Below are 23,244 nucleotides of genomic sequence, written 5' to 3'. Positions count from 1 at the left end.
TTAGACAAAGGAAAAGGGTTTAGCATGACATATTGAAAACTTTTGTTTTAATGAGAATGAAAAGAAAAGAAAGACGAAGGGGAAGAAAGGAAGAAATACTGAAGAAAGGAAGGAAGGAAGGGAATAAAGATAGAAAGAAGGAAAGAGAGAGAGAAGGAAAGAACGAACGAATGAAAGAAAGAAACAAAAAGTGAACGTAAGTAAGAAAAAAGAAAGAAAGAAAGGAGGGAAGAAGAGGAAACAAAGAACGAAAGACAGAAAAGAATGAACGAAAAAAAGAAAGAAAAAAACGAATGAACGAGCATTGAACGAAAATTTTTTTATCATTGAAGGGAAAGTCGAAGAACGGGACCTAAACTTGTACCAAGGCAAAAATAACAGATCGCCATGCACTCTTTATCGCCAGTGCAAAACACACAAGGGAAGAATATCGAGAAAAATGTTATATATATATATATATTTCGCTTGAGGCCCAAAAGAATTCAATTAATGCAGTTGAACTTCTGGCCGCAAAGTTGTCCATGCACCTTACCATGCTTTTGGACTTACTAGCTACAGATATAATTTTTATCCCTTCAAAGATTCTTCACACAGAACCGTGTCTTACAAACTAGTTGAAGCTCCTATTATTCTTGCATGACAATCGCCAGCTTTTAAAACTACGAAGGGCGTATAGCAGGGCTTTCGTGTCGATAATGACCTACCGCTTAATGACAGAACAATACTGATCCGATGCCCAATTTTGCCAATGGGAATGTGAGCAAGAGTGTGTCGTATATGGGCGAACTGCTGTTCTATTGGTAGGTTGGTTAATCCCACACTCTAGGGGGTATATTTATACCTCATCACAAGTAGTCAATAATCAATAACACAAGCAAAGTTTCCAATTAGGCTTGGATATAAATATTCACGTTGACGTACTTGAAAATTAAATTACACAAGATGGCTTTAAGTTTTGTGGCTTAAAATGATTGATGGAAATAATTAAGAGTTATTAGGTTTTAGACCCTTGAAAATGGAAAAACGAAATTAAACGTGATAGATTAAGAATGTTGTAAGTAAGATTGGAAGCTGTTTTGAAGATTGTCATGGTCGGGTTGTAACGTGTGACTCCGTGACGATCACGGGGCATCGAATTAGGCGAAAACCTAGCCAACCAAAACTTGTAGGCTGTTTTACTGAAGAATACTTAGACATTACTAAAAACCTTTTACGCCCATTTTAAGATATTACAGCAAATTTATAAACCCATTTGAAAGAAAATTATAGATACAGAGACTAATAAGAGAGAGAGAGAGAGAGAGAGAAAGATGAAAGGGAAGGAGGAAGGAAGAAGGAAGGAAGGAAAGGAGGGAGGGAAATGAAAACGTACTGATAATATAAATTTAGATCCAATGAAACTTCTATAGAGAAGAACTTCTATATATAATAATCATCTCAATTTCTTTCAAATATTCAAAAAATTCTTCAACCCTCGTCAAGAGCTCATGCATGAGAGAAATATCTTGACACACATAATGAACCCAGAACCCAGCCATCTGAACAAAATTCAAGTAACGCTTGAGGAGTCAAACCAAACGGCATCTATCTTGGATACTTGCTTGTTTGGATGAATCAAAGCGTCATGTTCAGTAGCGTACATCTCAAGGAAGAGCGAACATAGCGAAGAACAGTGCTAAAAACCTCTTTGTAATACGAACAAATCCAATCGGGTGTATAGATATGAAGATTGATCGTATACAAGGCTTGATTTCAATCCAGTCCGACTACACGCAGTACGGAGCCGACGAACTATGGTATGTCCTCACTTCCATCACTTAACTTATCTTTCATTACTTTGACTTTCTTTCTTTTTCTACTTTATTATTTTCATCTTCAACGTAGAATTTAACTATCTCCCTGATGAGTTGATCTTTATTCTTTGGATTTAATTGTTTCATTCTGCCCTAGCTATATATATATATATATTTATAGAATTTATTTGTACTTGCACTTTTGTCCCAACACGTGTGTGTAAGCTTCACTATCTATTGTTCAAACGTTTTTACAATTGAAAAGCATTTGTCAAAACTGTTGACGAAAAAACGTCTTAGCGTTGAAGAATAACCCTTTAAAAAACTGGCGGAAGATTTATCTCGTTTTATATAGAGCTTATAGTAAAAAAATTTTTTGAATTACTAATTGAGAATTTTTGAATGTTTTCTTTCCTTTGGCGACGATGAAAATCTGTTAATTAACCAGCTGTTTTTCGCATGTTTAACTAAACTTAAAACAGTAATTTAACATCATTAAAAAGAAAAGTCATCATTCTCATTATATTTTATCCTTTCTTCAAGTTTCTATTGGGTTTTAAATAATGTTGAAGATATTGAAAAACATCTCATCTAAAGGGTTTTTAGGGATTATTTTTGTCTTTGAATTTAGACAAAAAACCACCAGAACGAAAGCAGGTCCGTTCATCTGACCAACATGTTCACGCTGTATCGCAGGGTGACAGGCGTGATTGACCACACAAAGTTTAAATTTATCTTTTTGAATTGTGTTTTTCCTCTTCTAGTAAATAGTCACTCCATCAGTTGAGAGGGTAGAATGAATTGCAATGCAAGTAAAGCTACTGAAGAATCAATAACTATTGATTAAGAAAACTGCATCTAGATTAGATTTTGTGTTGATTTATTTTGAAAGCCAATTGAAAATCCGTTTATAAAAAATAATTAAAAAAATAGAAAATATTTCTGTTTTGTTTTGCAGCGTAATTATATTTTTGTCGTGAAATTCATCATTAGTCATTCTATATGTGACATTCTTTATTAAAATAGAATGAGATGTTTTCGTAATTCTCTTGGTATGAGACTGGAAAGCCGCACGACAGTGACATTTCTTAATGCAAGATATTTTAATCGCTTTTAAAAGTATACTCAGAATGGCAGGAAAACATTGTATCTCATTTATATATTGTTCCTAGCAGGTTGCTAAAATTACCATATTGATCATTAGAAGGGATAAGTATATTGACTTGTAGAACCTGTACGGACCTTGATGATATTAAGTGGTGTTATATGTTGACAAAGTTTTTCAAGTAGTTATTTTACCTCCTTGTGGGGAAAACTAAAAATTAAATGCTAGTTGAAGTGAAATAACCTCTTTTAGTTTTTTTACATTCTTTTTCTTATTTCCATTGATTTTTCATTCTTACTATTTTGAATCGTTTGGTACGCCTTTCCTTTTTCATTAACTTTTTCGTTCTCTTCCATTTTAGTTTTTCATTTGTAATTTCATTTTTATTCCCCCTTTTTTTAATTTTTCAAAAGAATATTTAAACATATTTATCGTAACATTTGCCCCAAAAGCAACGAGACTTAACAAGGGGGCTTACGTCTATTTTACAATATAAATAATAAATAGCAACAGCGGACAGTAGGAAATAAGTACAATAAATACACAATAAATACAAACTAAAATAGTACAACAGTCTCATAATGAGATAACCGTAGGAAAAAAACTATGTAACATCAAAGTCGGATTGAAAACGATTAGTGGCTAAAATATATTTTTGAATTTCAGAAAATAGTTTATAATTACTTTTCAAGTCTAATTCCTTTAAACAATGTAATTTTTGTTTTTTTTAGAACAAATTTGTCCCCTTTTGATGTTTTCATTTATTCATTTTGCATCTAATTTCTTTATATTATTTCTAGTGAATCATATTGCCAGTCTATTCAGCCCAGACCTAAGGCAGATCGCGTACGAGGTAGCGAGGGGACGCCCAAGTGCTGGTACTGCAAAAGCGAAGAAGACGAAACAATCGACCATTTTTTTCTCTCGTGCGCGAAATTCGACGAAATCCGATATGACCTTCTTCAGGAGATGAAAACCCGTCTCGAAGCACTTGGGGATGAAGGAATCCAGGCTTGGCATTCTTTCAATCGAGGCTCTTTATCTCTGCAGTCCCAGATCATACTTGGTGTCCTAAGTTTTGGGGGCGTGGTTGATGACGTCATTGTTCAGTTTCGGGAGCAGTACGTCGCTAAAGCGTGGAATGAAAGGATTGTGATTTAATACGTGTTGGGCTTCCTGTGTCCCAAAAGAACATGACTAAAGATGACTGGTCTTAGTTTAAAGAATAGATCAAAGTCAATTTGAATTTCGATCATTGGTTGCGCAGCGTGTGCTGGCGGGAATCGTGGCACCTCTGATGAACCAATGAGTAATATGGAGGATGTCAAATATTTGATTGGAATCAAATTGTTTATAACAATCGTACTTTGCTGTCTGTCTGTTTGTCTAATATCTCATCGTGATTCGCAGAGAAGGGTAGTTCTGGAGGGGAGGGGTGGGTGGTGATGTAGTCTCGAAATAAAACTGATGGCACTAAAATTCATTTTTCTGATATGGATCAAAGGATTTTCCTTTCTTGACTCAATATAGATCAATAACTGTATAAAAGCGCGCTTTGTATGACCGTCAAAAAAATTATTTGTGGACATAACGTGCTGTGGCAATCAATTGATACCATCAACGTTGTTAATGATCAAGCATTACGTGTACCTTAGTGAACACAATCTCAATCAGAAAACATAGCTTTAAAAATTATTTCAATTGCTTATACTGAAATAAAAACGTCAAAAAAGTAGATGGTGATGGTGATTGTTGGTTGTCCATGCTATCAATGTTGACTTCAACTGTTGTACCATTTTTCAACGTGACGTGTCTGGTCTGCCGTGCGCTGGCTTTTCGTCAGGGGTCATTCTACTTCCCTGACCCTGACCTTAGTACCTTAATTGCATGTTCCTGTGACGAGTTACAACTTCTCGTGGTTTGGCATCTGCCCATTAATCATACAACGTTTTACAGTCATTGTATTTCAAATTGACGGAAACCACACACGGTGACCTTTGAATGTCATTCAGTTTAAATTAGACATGAATTGCGTATCTGAGAGTTGCGCATACTAACTTGCTTTGTGATGATCCCACATGGATAAGGGGCCAATATATTTCTTCAAACTTTCTCATTTGAAAACTGATTATCATACGGTCTTTTGTGAAGACTAAATCCATACATATAGGTCGGTCTTTATTTGAATTTAAAGACAGTGTAAGGGTTATTGGCCGAGATTTTATATCATGTAATTTACTCTAAACCGGTTCTGCACCATGGCGTAGCAAAATCTTTACCCAGTGAATTCGAAATATGAGACAAAAGAAAGAATAAGAAAAAGCTGGTATAAATAGGAGCATCCCTTATGATTTAAGAGTATCCCTTACCTGATTTAGGAGTATCCCTTAACCTGATTTAGGAGTATCCATTCACCTGATTTAGGAGTATCCCTTAACCTGATTTAGGAGTATCCCTTCACCTGATTTAGGAGTATCCCATGCAATCAGTGGAAAAACTAGTAATATGTTGCTTTCTTGTATTCTGATTTGTGTACGTGTATTGTACCTCTGGGTAAAAGCGAGCAAATTTACATTTGCGGTAAAAACGTTGTTTTTGCAAAGTAGCTCTTGCGATCAAACTGCTCTAAACTGCGCGCACTGCGCATGTGTGCAGAAAAACAAAAATCATTCTAAAAATAGCATCAAAGTGTGTTTTGGTTGAAAAAGCCTTTGGTTCATCATCCGTCCTGATGTTTTTTCCAAAGTACCAAAGGATTTTACGCGTTTTTTCATGTTAGAAAAGTCTTAAGCTCTGATCCTATGTGATGGTTTTTCCAAGATATCAAATGTTTATACATTTAACCCTATTCTTGCCGCGGGCCGATTAGATCGGCCCAACGGATACTCCTAGTCTTGAATTTTACCCACTCTAAAACAATAGACAATATTAGAGTGATAATGAATATTTACATACAATAACCCACACATGTACATCGGACATACATACAATACAGTACCCGCATAACTAAACATTCCAACGTGCAATCAAAGTCTTGCGGATCAGCATGCGAGGTTATGCAAACCTCACCTCAGAGCAGTTTGGTGAAGTGAGCATAAGTTGGGGGTTTGAAGCAAAGAAAGCAAAAATAATGATTCCAGGGATGAATTACGAGCTTAATATGAAAGCACCCTTAAAACTAGAAGGTATGTATGCGTGTTTTATTTTTGAATCACGAATAATATGCGTAATACTTTACATTTTTGGAGTTTGAAACCTCAGTGCCAACCACGTTGCATTCAATATGGCCGCCTATTTTTCCGTCTTCTCAGAAAGACTCTGACTTAGTCTGCACTTTATGTTTATATTTGAATTTTTTAGTGAGTATGTAAGCCTTAATCAACTATTATTTTCTGTAAAACAATTCAGTTCCAAAGCTGAAGGCTTTTTTACCGCATAAATAAGGGCTTTTTTATGAGCAGGAAACCCGCCTCGCTTGAAGGTCGAAAGATAGGTTACTAGTAAACTAGTATAGACTCAGAAATGCGTGAACTAGGGCTTCCTAGAGGGTATAACTATGTAGGAATTGAAAAGATGCAACGGGAAAACGCGTTTTCTCATGATTGGCATATACCAAATTTTAATAAGGGGGCTTTCATTTATTAGTGCATGGGGAGGGAGGGGAAATGATCTCAATCCACTACTGATATCTGATACCTTATGCATCAAACAGTGGCTACCCCCAGGGTGCGACCCCTGGGGAGCCTGGGGGACTAGTCTAAATGTCCTATGAAACCTCAACAAATACCCCTCGGTGTGGGACAGCAATTTTTGACATGTATTCCCACCCTCAGGGGCCAAAAATAAGGACTCCGACCATTGATATAACTGAAAACTAAGGGAAGACTTTATTTTAAATCCTTGCAATTATAGCATATAAATTTGTCCATTTTACTGCCTTTACTTTACCTTTAACTTTACCTTTGTTTATGAATTTTTTCAATGAATTAGCAATAAGAGCTTTTCTTCAGGTTCTATCTAAATGCCATGTGTTGAAGACAGACATGTCACTTGAGGTTTTAATGAATATTTATTAATAAACAGACCAGCCATTGCGTCTATGTTTTCAAAGAACATCAGGGAATCACTGAGAATGTATATACCACTGACCTCAAGTTACAAATCCCCAGGGTCTGGCTCCTGGGTTAGAACTCCATGAACAAAAGTGATGTTTTCCCCCACACCCTTGGGCAAGATATTTCTGAAAATCTCCCTTGGTTGGTGCCCTGGGGGTCAATCCCACAGGGAAGCCGCTGATAGATGCATTAAGATATGCTTACACTAGTAATTTTGTTACTTGACTTGAGCAGCAATCTCAATGGCATTTCATGGTAACAGATGGCACTCAAGCTGTTGCAGCTATGAACATGGTGACTTTCTAGTGAAAATCACAGAGAGTTGCACTAAATTTTGAACATATACAGGTTTTAGGGCTTGGCTATGCATGATCTGTTGCTGTAAAATTGCCATTGAAAATCATCCTCCTAATAAGTTTGGGTTTAGGCACCAAGGCAAGAACGAAGATTGAGCGTTTGCACAGTAAAAGTGACGAATGTATTTTTTCTCTACTAGGAACGAAGCATCATGGGATTGATTGATACGATAGCACTCTAATCCACTGACCTGACAAAGTAACCACAAATAATAAAAGCATGAATTACAAGCTCAGCTATCATAATTAAAGCAAATTTGAAACTAAAAGGTATTTTATAAATGCTTGTTATATTTTCAAGTAGTATACATTTAGTTTTGTCATTAAAACCTGGTCAGCCCACAGAGTTAGAATTTCATTTCTTTATGACAAGATAAACTTATATTGTCCCTTGAGCAGCTCTACAAGCTAAATGAAGAGAAAACAATAATATATATATATATATTAATATATTTAATAATATGAATGTATATGTATACAAGTTCATTTATTTTATCATTCCTTCTTTATTTCATTCTTTATTTCATTCTCCCATTTTGTCAATTCATTTATTGTCATTCATTGTGTCATCCATTCATTCATTCAATCATTTTTTCATCCATTGATTCATCCATCCATCCTTCGACCCACCCACCCATGAAGATATTATTTTGAAAAAAGGCAAAGCAGCATGTAGCTAAAATTAACATAAAATAAACATAAAATAAAGTTATTACAGACCAGGCTGTGCCAGATTATTTTTGGCTACCATTCATGTATTAGGGTGTTTCAGAGGATTGTATTGAGCATGATCATTTGAGCAATGAGAAATGCAGTAAAAAATAACTTTATGCACAGAGCCATTAAAATTTTTTCTTTTTCTTTCTATTATTATTATTATTATTATTATTATTATTATTATTATTATACTTATTAATTATTAATTATCTACTACAACAAATGAAATATTGTTAATCGAAGTAATATGATCATCCAGGTGGATGTAGTCCTGAGAAGGACTGTTTGATGTGACTGACGTTTCGACAACCTGAGCGGAAGTCATCTGCGAGTCACTGTTTCGGTGTAATGAATGTTAATTGAAGTAATATGATCATCCAGATGGATGTAGTCCTGAGAAGGACTACATCCATTAGACCGCACTCATTAGACCGATGCCGCCAATTACGCTTCTTCATGTAATTAGGCTATTGTTATCGTGGCAGTATAAATATGACCAATCTGACTTTTATTCTTCACTTGACTCTGAAGATGACTTCTGCTCAGGTTGTCGAAACGTCAGTCACATCAAACAGTCCTTCTCAGGACTACATCCACCCGGATGATCATATTGCTTCGATTAACATTCATTCACCTGGGTTCAGACCGTTCTATACAAAATGAAATATTGATACAAAAAACACACTAATAATTAATGCAAGAAACAAAAAAGGACAAGACAAAAAAAGATGAAGAAGCTGTTATTAACATTATACTCAAAGGTTTCGTCTTCTTTTAGGAACAATACTTTGTGGAATTTGCTGAGATGATAGAACTATAATTCACTGACTACACAAGCAAAGTTACAAGCAAGCATGTGTAAATTATTGGAAACTTTCACAAGGTAACACGTTAAATTTCAATTGTATGTACTAGACTGAGACAGTAACATGGAACACCCACGTACACGTCTACCGAACACTTGAAAATAATAGTAAACAAATATAATAATTCATATGAAATATAATCTTTAAAATATAAAATTTAAATATCTAAAAGATAAACAATAAATTAAAAAATTAATTAAATTATAAAGTTAAATTTTTGTATTTACACCCAAGTTAATAATTAACAAAAAACACTGGGATGACTAATGATAGGAAGGAAGAATTTGTGATAGTGTGCGCCTGGGGTCTGACAACCAAAACACTGGGATGGAGGAGTGATAGGAAATGGGGTTTGTGATAGTGTGCGCCTGGGGTCTGACAACCAAAACACACTGGGATGGAGGAGTGATAGGAAATGAGGGTTTGTGAGAGTGTGCTCTTTGGTGTTTGGGAATATCTGCTTAATTATGCTTCTGTTAGTGGAGGAAGTCCATCTACTGATGTGTGCCTGTTGGGATCTAGGGAGATCCTCTTACTAATGCTGGACGTGGTGCTAGTGGAGGAAGTCCATCTACTGATGTGTGCCTGTTGAGGTCTGGGAAGGTCCTCTTACTACACCTTTTGCTGTTCATTAACAGAAAATGTACATTCATTTGTGCCAATAGTTGTATCAATAACGTGTAATGTACTTTCATCAACACCACAAGTAACATCATTAGCGCGGATCAACTTTCAATAAAGACAATTGAATATGCGTGTACATTCATGGGCATCAATGGACAATCAATAGCACGTTTGTACATTCATATGCGCGGATTGTATTTTCTTGTGCACGAAATTCAACTTCAATAACACCAAATGACAAACAATAGCATTTATGGACAATCATTTACCCAAAAGTGAAAATTCATTAGTGCTATTAGCATAACCATTGACAATCTATAACGCGTTTGGACAATCATGAGGGTCAATGTTATATTCTATAGCGTGGTTCAACAAACATTTGCATGATTCGAATGAACAATAAGAGAAAAAAAACAATCATTAGCGATTTTTTATTTATTTTAGCCTTTAATTTCTTCGCCATTTATACATCGTGGCAAATACGTTTGCATATAACTGAACCACTGACCACATTTAGCGATAGTGATAGTTGCCACATTTCTCTGGAACCCTTCCATTAGCAACTGCGTTCTGTAGTGACCTCAGCCCGAACGTTCGTATGTTGTTGGATCTCTGGACGGCTGATGTCGTCTTTGATTGCTGCTTTAAGTGAGCTAATTGCTATTCTCCGACGCAGCCGCTATTATGGAAGCAGTTACCTGAGTTTTTTATATGTTTTAAAGTGATTAAAAAAAATCGCTAATGATTGTTTTATTTCTCTTATTGTTCATTCGAATCATGCAAATGTTTGTCGAATCACGCTATAGAATATAACGTTGACCCTCATGATTGTCCAAACGCGTTATAGATTGTCAATGGTTATGCTAATAGCACTAATGAATTTTCACTTTTGGGTAAATGATTGTCCATAAATGCTATTGTTTGTCATTTGGTGTTATTGAAGTTGAATTTCGCGCACAAGAAAATACAATCCGCGTATATGAATGTACAAACGCGCTATTGATTGTCCATTGATGCCCATGAATGTACACGCATATTCAATTGTCGTTATTGAAAGTTGATCCGCGCTAATGATGTTACTTGTAGTGTTGATGAAAGTACATTACAGGTTATTGATACAACTATTGGCACAAATGAATGTACATTTTCTGTTAATGAACAGCAAAAGGTGTAATGCTGGACGTGGTGTTAGTGGAGGAAGTCCTTTTACTGATGTGTGCCTGTTGGGGTCTGGGAAGGTCCTCTTACTAATGCTGGACGTGGTGTTAGTGGAGGAAGTCCTTTTACTGATGTGTGCCTGTTGGGGTCTGGGAAGGTCCTCTTACTAATGCTGGACGTGGTGTTAGTGGAGGAAGTCCATCCACTGTGTGCCTGTTGGGGTTTGGGGAGGTCCTCTTACTAATGCTGGACGTGGTGTTAGTAAAGGAAGTCCATCTACTGTGTGCCTGTTGGGGTTTGGGGAGGTCCTCTTACTAATGCTGGACGTGGTGTTAGTGGAGGAAGTCCTTCTACTGATGTGTGCCTGTTGTGGTCTGGGGAGGTCCTCTCACTAATGCTGGACGTGGTGTTAGTGGAGGAAGTCCATCTCCTGAGTGCCTGTTTGGGTTTGGGGAGGTCCTCTCACTAATGCTGGACGTGGTGTTAGTGGAGGAAGTCCATCTACTGTGTGTCTGTTGGGGTTTGGGGAGGTGTCCTCTTACTAATACTGGACGTGGTGTTAGTAGAGGAAATCTGTCTACTGATTCGTAAGATGGAAGTAGAAAAATAGGTTCCTTTTGGGAGTAAGGAGCTTACATATTCAACTCCTTGGTGTTTCTCCATGTTGGCCCATGCTCCTGCAGGTATGCGGGATTGATATATGGGTTCTGATTGGAGAGATTCCATTCAGATGATCGTTTTTTGACGTGATGATCAAACCGGAAAAAAAAATCCTCGGGTCTGACAACCAAATACACTGGGATGGATGATAGAAAGTGAGGGATTGTGAGAGTATTTCCATGGGATCTGACAACCAAAAATCCTTCCTGGGGTCTGGGGAAAGCAAGACCCTGGGTGTCCTCTTACTAATGCTGGACGTGGTGTTAGTAGATGAAGTCCGTCTACTGATTCGTCAGATGGAAGTAGAAAAATATGTTCCTTTTGGGAGTAAGGATCTTAAATATTCAACTCCTTGGTGTCTTTCCATGATGTTGCTATCGTCTTTTCAAGTAGGAATCGATATGGGCACATTGCACGTGAGTGGAGAGAGTCCATTCAGATGATCGTTATTTAACGTGATGATAAAACCCAACAAACAAAATCCTTCCTGGGGTCTTGGGAAAACAAGACCCTCGGTGTCCTCTTACTAATGCTGGACGTGGTGTTAGTGAAGGAAGTCCGTCTACTGATTCGTCAGATGGAAGTAGAAAAATATGTTCCTTTTGGGAGTAAGGAACTTAAATATTCAACTCCTTGGTGTCTTTCCATGATGTTGCTATCGTCTTTTCCAGTAGGAATCGATATGGGCACATTGCACGTGAGTGGAGAGAGTCCATTCAAATGATCGTTATTTGACGTGATGATAAAACCAAACAAATAAAATCCTTCCTGGGGTCTGGGGAAAACAAGACCCTCGGTGTCCTCTTACTAATGCTGAATGTGGTGTTAGTGGAGGACGTCCGTCTACTGATTCGTCAGATGGAAGTAGAAAAAAATGCTCCTTTTGGGAGTAAGGAGCTTAAATATTCAACTCCTTGGTGTTTCTCCATGTTGGCCCATGCTCCTGCAGGTATGCGGGATTGATATTTGGGTTCTGATTGGAGAGTATCCATTCAGATGATCGTTTTTTTTGACGTGATGATAAAACCAAAAAAAAAAACCCTGGGGTCTGACAACCAAAAACACTGGGACGGATGATAGAAAGTCAGGGTCTGTGAGAGTTTCCAATGGGCCGGATCTGAGCACGAAAACCAATGGATGGAGGTATGTGGGATTAATGTATGGGTACTGATGGGAGAGAGTCCATTCCATGGGATCTGACAAGCAAAAATCCTTCCTGGGGTCTGGGGAAAACAAGGCCCTCGGTGTCCTCTTACTAATGCTGGACGTGGTGTTAGTGAAGGAAGTCCGTCTACTGATTCGTGAGATGGAAGTGGAAAAATATGTTCCTTTTGGAAGTAAGGAGCTTAAATATTCAACTCCTTGGTGTTTCTCCATGTTGGCCCATTCTCCTGCAGGTATGCAGGATTGATATTTGGGATCTGATTGGAGAGATTCCATTCAGATGATCGTTTTTTTGACGTGATGATAAAACCAAAAAAAAAAAAAAAACCCTGGGGTCTGACAACCAAAACCACTGGAAGGGAGGATAAAAAGTGAGGGTCTGTGAGAGTATTTCCAATGGGCCAGATGTGGGCACGAAAACCAATTGGATGGAGGTATGTGGAATTAATGTATGGGTACTGATGGGAGAGAGTCCATTCTCTGGGATCTGACAAGCAAAAATCCTTCCTGGGGTCTGGGGAAAACAAGACCCTCGGTGTCCTCTTACTAATGCTGGACATGGTGTTAGTGGAGGACATCCGTCTATACTGATTCGTCAGATGGAAGTGGAAAAATATGTTCCTTTTGGGAGTAAGGAGCTTAAATATTCAACTCTTTGGTGTCTTTCCATGATGTTGCTGTCGTCTTTTCCAGTAGGAATCGATATGGGCACATTGCACGTGAGTGGAGAGATTCCATTCAGATGATCGTTATTTGACGTGATGATAAAACCCAACAAACAAAATCCTTCCTGGGGTCTGGGGAAAACAAGACCCTCGGTGTCCTCTTACTAATGCTGGACGTGGTGTTAGTGAAGGAAGTCCGTCTACTGATTCGTCAGATGGAAGTAGAAAAATATGTTCCTTTTGGGAGTAAGGAACTTAAATATTCAACTCCTTGGTGTTTCTCCATGTTGGCCCATACTCCTGCAGGTATGCGGGAATGATATATGGTGCTAATTGGAGAGAGTCCATTCAGATGATCTTTTTTACGTGATGATAAAACCAAACCCAATAAATAAAACTAACCTCTTAGGTCTGAGAGAAGGAAGGCCTTGGTTTCTTACTGTTTCAGGAAGAAGCTCATTTAGTGAATGATGATGACAAATGGACTTGTAAGAGGAAGTCTTTGTTCTGAGTTCTCTACTTGGGAATAGTTTTAAATTTTTTAAATATTAAGTTTCAAGTAGTTTTTAGTTTAAAAAGTTTGGCTACATTTTGATTGAAAACCCTAGCAAAACATAAAAGTTTCGAGCTAAACCAAAAACAAATCCCTCTTGTAAACCAAGAGTTTCAAAGATTTTTGATGATAGTCAAAAAAACCTTCAGTTTGTCCATCTTTTGTTTTTATTAGTTTACTAGTTATTGTCAGTATATCTTCAATAATTTTTGTATTTATTTAAATATTAATTCATCTAGATTTAAATTAAGTAGTTATTTGAACTGGAATTGATATATTTTAGAAATTTATTATGATAATATTTATAAATTATTATATGATCTTTATCATTGCTGTACAGGAGAACTAGTTGAGTTGCTTAGGGAGGGGTTGATCATTATTTACAGGGAGGGGGGCTTGTGGAAATGAGAAATGTGATGCTCAATTTTTATTGGTCCCCCCTTCATAGAGAACTCAAATTTTAGTGATTCCCCCTCCCCTCACAATAAATACAATTAATTGACAAGTGTCTAACAAAATAGGTTACAAGTATCTATTACATAATTTTTTTCAGTCCCCCTTTTTTAGTGCACAAAAATGTTTCCACCAGCTCCCCTCCCTTCCTCCCTTAGCAGAAGTTCCATATTCCATGAACCAAGTCTGCCAACCAAGGTAAGACCAAGTATACTCTGCTTGGCATAAATTCCTTATTCCATAACTCTTTATTCCTGTACTGCAATGATAAAGATTAATTTATAGTAATTTGCTATTTGGTCTGGCTTACTACAAGTGCCTATCGTCTTATAGTTTGTGCTGCCGAGGAGTGGGGCATGCGCCGGGGAATTCCCCATAGATGGAAATGCTAGAAACAAACTTTACACAACAAAGCTGCAAAAATAATTCTAGACTTACCTATGAGATCATCTTCTAATGAGGCCCTGAATAAACTGAAATGGAAAACTCTTGCAAGACGTAGGGCCGAGCATAGGGCAACTTTTCTTTATAAATGTTTAAATGATTTATTTTCACATCGTTTTAACTTAGTATTTAATAAAGACATATACAATTATAACACTAGATCTAAGAACAATATCCGTAAGAGTGCTTCTACTAGAAACTGGGGTCACTGGACATCGACAAATTTTGCCTCAAACGACTGGAATGAATTAGACTTATCAATTAGACAAAGCCCATCATTAGCTAGTTTTAAAAGAGCTTTAAGAAATTTAAATAGTTTTTAATATCGACACTAATAATTTTTAATTAATCCTATTCATATCTCATATATAATATCTATTTTTAATATTTGACTATTTGATATGCGGACACTGAATGTGTGCAACACTCTGCTCTATTGCTACTGAGCACTGTAAAGTTCAGTGGTAATATGCCTAGCTTCTGTGTTGCACACATTTAGTGTCTGCATTCTAACATTGTCATTATTTGTAAATTTACATTTTTGTTATTTTTTATATATTTATATTTTAGTCTTCATTTTTCTTTTTTGTTATATATTTATTTTAGAGGTCTCTCTTGTAAATCACCTTATGGTGACAGCGATAACCTCAATAAAGATTATTTATTATTATTAAACCAGTCCCTAGTCATCATGAAATGAGAGGATGCCATTGATGGTTAGATTTGAACCCCAAGTCCAAATGGAAGGTAGGGTTTTATTATCAGTATGCATAATAAAACAGAAAATTGACAAATATAAAAAACTCAACCTACAATGAAATGATAAATGGCACAATTGCACTTGTCTATGGTAGCAATTTCTAGATGTTACTGAAAATAGGATTAGCGCATGCGCAAGGTGTGATCAACGGTCAGAGTTTTGTTCTCGTAGTACAAGTACAGAGTCAATATCGTACTTAATTGAATGAGTGAATCAATCTGTGGTTCCACATCATACTTCTATTAGGAGTCATCCATAAATCATAATGACGGGAATCATTTGATTGACACACCCTATATAATGATTGACAAGTGAGCAATAACATAAGTGCTTCCTCGTAAATCAGGGATTTAACTTGAAACAAAGATTACTAAAAGATAAGGTTTTAATCGAGGTTTTTAAATAAATATTTAAAAGAAGTATAAAGTCTTCAATAATGTTTCTATGTTTTTCTTGTCTATTTGTGTGGAGGAGGGCGGGGCTCACAACCCCGGCGTGCGGTCGGCGTCCTAGTAGGACCCCTCCTAGCTGTTGACCACCATGCTGACCCATTGCACTTCCCGGGTCAATCACTGGTGAGATGGCCAAAACAAAAAGACTATGTACATTTTGTGTGTCTTAACATGCTGTGGAATAAACACATGCAGGCTGGAAAGAAGGGAAATGGAAGAGCAGCAACATGTAGAATAATAAGTATGGCTTGCAAAAATTAAAACAGCCGCTATGAGCTAGCAATGACAGCAGTGTGCAACTCAACCAGAATCTAGGCAGTCGATACAAGACTTCACCTTATGTTAGAAATGTCAAGATAAAATTTCACACATCCCACATGGAAGAGCCCGAAATACGTTTTGATATGCGCCGCATGCTCAATTCCCAAGAGATTTGAATTATTGATTATTTTTACCGCCGCGCTTCATATTTCCCACACGGACTAATAGATTGGAAAGATAAAGGTAGTTGCCTCACTTCCACGCAACCCGTGGAAATGCATTGACCAAGATAATGTTCTTGAGTTCCTTATTTTATTGATATTGAGGTTCTCAAATGAATATGCATCTAAAATGTTAAAAAAATAGAAAGTAACAATGTTATCACAAAACACCTTTTGGCTTACTATGGTTTGTGTTAGGGTTAACCTTAACGCTAACAACCTTAACCCTAATTTCAAAAATATCAAAAGTTAGGGTTAGAACCCTAGCAATAATTTTAGCCAAGTCAAAAATCGTGTTAGGGTTAGGGTTAGTGTTTTGAGCGTTAGGGTTAGGGTTAGGGTTAAAGGACAACTGACCCCAAAAATTGCCGTTTTTCATATAAAACTACAACGTACATAGATCACATAAATTCAACTTTGAACTCTGATACAGCTTCTATGTCGCCGAAAAGAAATAATCAATTCGCGAAAAATAGCAATAGAAGAGCGCCATATTTGAGCCCGCAATAAATTACCGCATTAATGCCGTGACGTCACAACGTGAAGCTTGCATTCCAAACTTGTTGAGTTTGTATATTTCGAGTGCTAGTCGATCTTTTAATAGTCTAAGTTAGAGTAAGTTTCTTAATCCAGATGGTCCATTGTTGTGTGCCAGAATGCACCAACCATTCTTCCAAAACTGAGTCTGTTAGCTACCACAAAATTCCTAACAAAATAGCTCTTCAGAAGGCATGGATAGCGCGGATAAAGAGAGAGAACCTGCCGCCTTTGAAGAACTGCTACGTTTGCAGCGATCACTTCGAGGATTCATGCTTTGAAGTGGATCTGATGGAGCAGTTAACCGGGATAAAAAGGAAGAGGAGATTAAAGAGCGATGCTGTTCCGTCAGTATTCAATTTTTGCAAGCCAGCTAAAAGAAGAGCTACATCAGAGAACCGGCTCAAACGCAAACAAAACGAAGAGGTGAGATAACATGTCATTTATACATAACATAGTTTACATTGTTTTTCGAAATAATCACTCATGAAAAAGACTTATTAATGCATACCGAAGCGAGTCATCAATCATTAGCTATTTATGCTTTCATAGATGAAATGTTGCTTAAAATCATAAGTATAGCTAGTAATATTTGATCGATACTTGAAATTTTCAAAATGGTTATTTGCACGTGTTTAGTTTACATTTGATATTTATTCGTAAACCATAACAATGTTGCCGTAATATTCCAAATTTGCTTGGATAAATGACCACGGAAGAATAATTTATAGCATTGTTGGTTAATATGTTTATTTTGTATTATTTAAGGTAAAGTAGGCCTCGAAGAATGGTTTATAGTATTGTTGAAAACATTGTTTATTTTTGTATTTTCAAAGAATGTGGAGCAGCTATGTGCCACAATAAATCCCTCGTGTGAAGATCCACCAAGTATGGAAACACCAGAGTTCTCTCCTGAACCACTTTGTAAGGAGATTGGTGTTCAGTGTTGCCTTGGTTGTAGATATGTTGTAACATCCACTGCATCAACTCAGACAGAGCCTGGATACTATAAAGATGCCGACACAACAACAGTTTACAATCCCTCCCCTTCACCAAACATCAGTAGAGATGAAATACTCAGTGTGAGCTTCCACGACCACAGCTACAGTACTAGCTATCACCCCTCACCAGTAAAGTCAATGCTAACAGTGTCTCCACAAAAGTCAGAAAAGTCTTTGTTTTCAGAGGAAGAGGGACTCCCACTAAGTGACGATGATGATGGTTTCATTGTTTCATCGCAAGAGACAGTTTCAACAACGGACAGTGAATTAGAGCCAGAAAACAAAGACTGCAATAAAACTCTTGAAAACCATATCAAAGAACCTAAATATTTGGTATTTAACTCTTGTTTGCAGCAGTTATTCAAGTTTTGTAGAAGCTGTGGAGCACCTATCGCTGATGTCAACTTTGTATGTCAAGGCAGCCTACTTATTGTGACAACTATATGTATGAAACATCATGCTTTGACATGGTACTCACAGCCAATGTTAAATCGCTTAGCTATTGGGAACTTGTTGATTTCCTCATCAATATTATTTACTGGTAATACTTTTACCAGACTTCAAAACTTTGCATCCTGTCTTGGCCTAAAATTTCTGAGTGAGAGGGTCTTTTACAGACATCAGGAAAGTTACCTATTTCCTGTTGTTAATGATGCTTGGAAGAGAGAGGAGGCTGCTGTAATTGAAGAGCTGTCAAATAAGGACATAGTAAATCTCAATGGTGATGGCCAAAGTGACAGTCCTGGCCATAGTGCTAAATATGGCACATATACTATGATGGAGACAAGCACAGGGAAAATTGCCACCTTCAGCATTGTTCAAGTCTCTGAAGTAACCAGCTCCAATGCTATGGAGAAAGAGGGGTTTCTAAGGTGTTTGAACACTTATAGAAGACACGGTCAGTATAAAATGTATCACAACTGACAGACACACATCCATCACCAGCACTATGGCAAAAGATTTTAGCCACATCAAACACCAGTATGATGTGTGGCATCTTTCCAAGTCAATTGTAAAAAAGCTGAACAAGAAAGCAAAATTGAAGAAAAACCAAGAGCTGGCACCCTGGATACAATCCATTTCAAACCATCTTTGGTGGTGTGCTGCTACATGTAATGGGGATGTACAACTTTTGAGAGAGAAGTGGAAATCTGTTGTTCACCATTGCGTGAACAAGCATTCCTGGAAGGATGCAGAGGTATTCAAAAAGTGTGCCCATCCTCCCCTAACCCGCAGACAAGTGCGCACCACACACTGGATCAAGCCGGGGTCACCAGCTCATGTGGCCCTAGAAGAGGTTGTCCTTCAACCAAAGTTACTTAATGACTTGGCAAGATTGACCGACTTTTGTCACACAGGAGGGCTTGAAGTTTATCATTCGATGATGCTGAAGTATTGCTCAAAAAGAGAGCACTTCTCTTACAAGGGAATGGTTGCTCGTACTCAACTTGCTGCCATTGACAACAATTTCAATACAGCTAGAATTCAAGCAATTGTTCAAAAAGGCCCAAGGAGTGGAGAAGCTCGTTATCGCAAGTGCTTCCCTAAGATGCACAAGCGCTGGGTTGTTAAGCCAGTCTTACAAAGAAAAAGCTATGCTTTCCTCCCTGAGCTACAACTGAAAGTACTTGAAATTTGTGAGGGTGGCATGGAGGCTGCAGGGGTTGACCCAATTGAAGAGGTTGAATTACCAAGAAACATTGCTAGTGTTCCTGCCCCAGACAAACAGGAATTGATTGAACGACACCGGTCAAGATTTTCTAGGTAATTAATTTAAATGGAATGTAGTAGAGACTAAAAACACTGAAATGTGTAGTGTTAAGTGATGCTAATTCTAACCATTTCCTATTTTTAATTAACACTATTTAGTAGAAAATAATGCAAAGCATCATTGGCACTCTTTTAGTGATTGTACTCTAGTGAATAGCTGTTTTGAAAGAACTGTCAAGTAAGCCTGTCGTCCCAATCCCCCTCATCTTTGAACAGTTGTGTTCATTACTGGTAATAATTACAATGCTTCTACAAATGGGAAGGTACATGACAGACCCAAGTAAAACTGCTATAAACAAAATATGTAATTAATGTGAAGGGGACCTGATTAAAGTGGTAGATAAGTTTGCAGTTTTTAGATGTTCAGATGAAAATTGTATTAAAATATCATTACCACTTAGGAAACGATTGACTTTTAAATGAAATCTTAAAAGAGGTCTTTTCTTTAACTATCTACGCTCCATTATATATGGGGTCTCTCCCAGTATGAATGTAGTATAGAAAAAATTCCAGCTGAATAGTGACTTTCGCTTTCACTCATGGGAATCAAGATGTTCATTCATTTGCTCTCAGTGAATTAATCAGCACATGATTACTGAGCTGCAAAGGGCCTATTTGCCTGGAAAAAAAATATATGAGCAATAAATGGCTGACAAGCCTGGATGCCAAGATTTCCTAGTGCCAATTTGTCTGACAATGAGACTAGTCAGTACCGAGATTCTAAGATGGGGTGGGATTCTATCACCAAGAGAATATTTTTTTCATTTAGCACAATTTTTGAATCCATTATAGCATGCTACTTCAAGGCAAATTCTTTATAAACAATACTGACTAGCCTTGTTTTCAGACAAATTGGTGCCCAGGAAATATTGGTTATCCATGTCTAGTATAACTGCAAAATTTGCTTGGTTAGCTCATGATTTTGTCCACTAGTGCTTTGTACACTAGGTTCTCTATTCAGCTGGATATTTTGTCTAGGTGTAGTTGTTTTTAAATAATAAAATATGCAAAACCTAGAAAACATTTATATAAACAACTTTCTATATGTACTTCATCTAAAAATAAATTCATGACTACTCTTATACATTTTGGTCTCAGCCTTTCCATGTTTTCCTTTTCAATTTATCAATTCAGAAATCCTGATAGAAAAAAATCCACTCTGTGTATATGAAATGAAGTAAGGAATAAATAAAATGTATATAATAACTCCATGTAACTTTAGGCCAAGCTAATCATCTGCATAGTGAAAACCTTCAAATTCAAAGTCCTCCTCTAGTCCAGGGGGAGGGAAGTGTGCTCTGATGCACATGACAGCACAAGAGGGCAGAACAACCCGAACTTCCTTTCCAAGAACTCCCCAGCACCATCTTGCTAGTTGCCTATATGCAATGTGTCTGTACTGCTTGTGCTCTGGGCCTTCATACGCATTACTGTACTGCTGTTTGTACTGAGCCCATGCGGTTCGAAGAACATACTTATTGGCACAAACAGGTAAGAATCCAGGATGTTGAGTAATGCATGGTGGTGGTTCATCAGCATCTCCATCTTCAACAACAGACTGGCATGTTGCAACCACTTTTTCGATTTCTTGGCAACAAATGCATTCAGATATTGAATCCATAATTTGGCAGCTACCACAGGTACACCTATTTAACAGAAATAAAACAATTCTTAGTATCTTTGAACATTATCAACGATTGTCCCAAGTGAGAATATACATACACAACTTGTGACACAACTATATCCCTGTATCTATATCCTGCAGTATATAACTTATTGACTATCAAGCGATGTTTTTAAACATGTTTTTAATTAAAATTGTGAAAGTTGGTATTGCTTTTGGTCGCAAACTGGATTCATGCATACCAATATCTAAAGAACAGATTGCAAGAACACGAGTGGCAAGATACGATTTTATATAAAATGGATATGTAGTTCAGTTTTGTGATAAGACAGAGGTACGACTTACCAATCTGAATTTGTAAGTCGATTGTTCTCTTGTTCATCGTCTTCAATAATGTCACTGTCAGATCCTTCTCTGAACTCTTCATCTGAGGAGATTTCTATTTCTGGTTCAAACTGATATGGCCGTAAACCAAATTCGTCGTCCATTCCGAAAAATTCTTGAGCGAAATCGTCTCCCGAGCTGTCCGAGCCTTCGGAAGAAGAATTAGATTCTGACATGCCTTTAATTTGATGACCAAGTTGTATTTTTTCGCAAAATATTGAGTAAAAAGTATAAGAAACTGAGGAAGAAGTCAGGCAAACAACTGGAAGCTTGAACTCTTGTGACGTTGTGACGTCATTACGCTATTTTTCTGAGCCCGCGATAAAAGCGCAAGATGGCGGCCACCAGAGCGATATATGCGATGTTTTCAAAAAATTGTTTTAGAAAAATGGATGCTCTATCCCCTTTAAAAACTGGATTTTTGGACTTCTCAAATGATGTAGTTCCTCTTAAAAATGGGTCATTTTGGAGGGTCAGTTGTCCTTTAACGTTAACCCTAACCCTAACCCTAACGCTCAAAACACTAACCCTAACCCTAACACGATTTTTGATTTTTATTTTCTCATTTTTATTTTTTTATTCTTAACTCTTTATTTTTTTAAAGAAAAAATACTTTTTATTTTTTATTCTTTCAAAGGGGGTACCTTTGATCCGACCCTTTAAGAGACTAATTAAGAATCTTAGATATATACTAAGTGTTCAAGTTTTATAGAAGACACTCTAGAATGTCTTTGATTAGAAGTCGAATTTTGTCTCAAATTTCCCTGCCTCCATTGTCCATCTCCTGCCTCCTCATGGAGATGCCTCTCTTCTCTATCTTTTAATCACAACTGTCCATGTGGGATGTACAACAATTGTATAAAACCGCAATTTACGCATGTACAAGCCTTTACAATATTCTACAAAACCCGCCTTTACCACACTAACACTCTCCGCTCACTTTCTGGACCGGACATGTAATGGAAGCACATTTTGAATACCAAGCAAACTTCTTGAATTCGTATCTTTGAGAAGCGGAAAACCCATATAGGATCCTCCGCATCGCCTCCTACCTGCCATGAAAGCTTCCGATTCAACTACCAGTATAATACCAACCTAACAGCTCATGTGGGATCCACTTTTACTTTGCCTTTCTTTACTCGTGCTCGAGCGCAATTGATGCTCATTTGCATTTTGAAAACGTGAAACGTCCAGTTTTTTACAAATATTTCAAATCCCAAGGGAATTAGAACGACAACTATAATATGACTAATTCCAAGCTGTTCAATGTGGGACGCGCGGTCTTCTGTATCCCATACTGTTAACCAGCGCGCATCTTAATACTCTAATATCACTGGAATGCTAGTAAAGAGAAGTAGAATATTTAACAGCAATAACTACATTCGACAGCGCGCATCTATGAAAGGACGATGGTGCGCAATTACATCGAACGATGTGAACATTTCCCGGTACAGTTCCCATGATATCGTACAAATTACTGCTTTATTTGACGTATACTGGATAGGATGCCACTCACTTACATGAAAAAAATGTAGATCAGAGGAAAAATGTTTAATCCCAA

The 23,244-nt window shown here is 37.2% G+C and overlaps 2 protein-coding genes, 1 long non-coding RNA gene and 1 pseudogene across 3 annotated transcripts; 3 read left to right on the top strand and 1 right to left on the bottom strand.

Moving 5' to 3' along the window:
* The first annotated feature begins 1,431 nt into the window (after nucleotides 1–1,431).
* On the top strand, nucleotides 1,432–4,618 carry LOC116287327 (uncharacterized). Its single transcript, XM_031693992.2, has 2 exons — nucleotides 1,432–1,796; nucleotides 3,699–4,618. Exons 1-2 carry the CDS (start codon nucleotides 1,723–1,725, stop codon nucleotides 4,057–4,059), a joined length of 435 nt encoding a protein of 144 aa, XP_031549852.1. The 5' UTR covers nucleotides 1,432–1,722; the 3' UTR covers nucleotides 4,060–4,618.
* Nucleotides 4,619–5,890: 1,272 nt separating this feature from the next.
* LOC148906046 (uncharacterized) lies at nucleotides 5,891–9,497 on the top strand. The gene is made up of 3 exons (XR_016121465.1): nucleotides 5,891–6,083; nucleotides 7,510–7,639; nucleotides 8,865–9,497. It is a non-coding gene; the product is annotated as an uncharacterized LOC148906046 (long non-coding RNA).
* A 7,153-nt stretch (nucleotides 9,498–16,650) lies between these two features.
* LOC148906045 (uncharacterized) lies at nucleotides 16,651–20,080 on the top strand (annotated as a pseudogene).
* LOC148906044 (uncharacterized) lies at nucleotides 19,658–22,098 on the bottom strand. The gene is made up of 2 exons (XM_089039237.1): nucleotides 21,645–22,098; nucleotides 19,658–21,321 (listed from the first exon to the last, which is right to left on the bottom strand). Exons 1-2 carry the CDS (start codon nucleotides 21,857–21,859, stop codon nucleotides 20,904–20,906), a joined length of 633 nt encoding a protein of 210 aa, XP_088895363.1. The 5' UTR covers nucleotides 21,860–22,098; the 3' UTR covers nucleotides 19,658–20,903.
* Nucleotides 22,099–23,244: the final 1,146 nt, after the last annotated feature.

Source organism: Actinia tenebrosa, unplaced genomic scaffold (assembly GCF_029948245.1).
Source record: "Actinia tenebrosa isolate PJP-AT-01 unplaced genomic scaffold, QUT_ActTen_1.0 PGA_scaffold6__47_contigs__length_16458017, whole genome shotgun sequence".
NCBI lineage: Eukaryota > Metazoa > Cnidaria > Anthozoa > Actiniaria > Actiniidae > Actinia > Actinia tenebrosa.
Note: the sequence above shows the minus strand (reverse complement) of the source record. Positions and strands in the feature narration are given on the sequence as shown.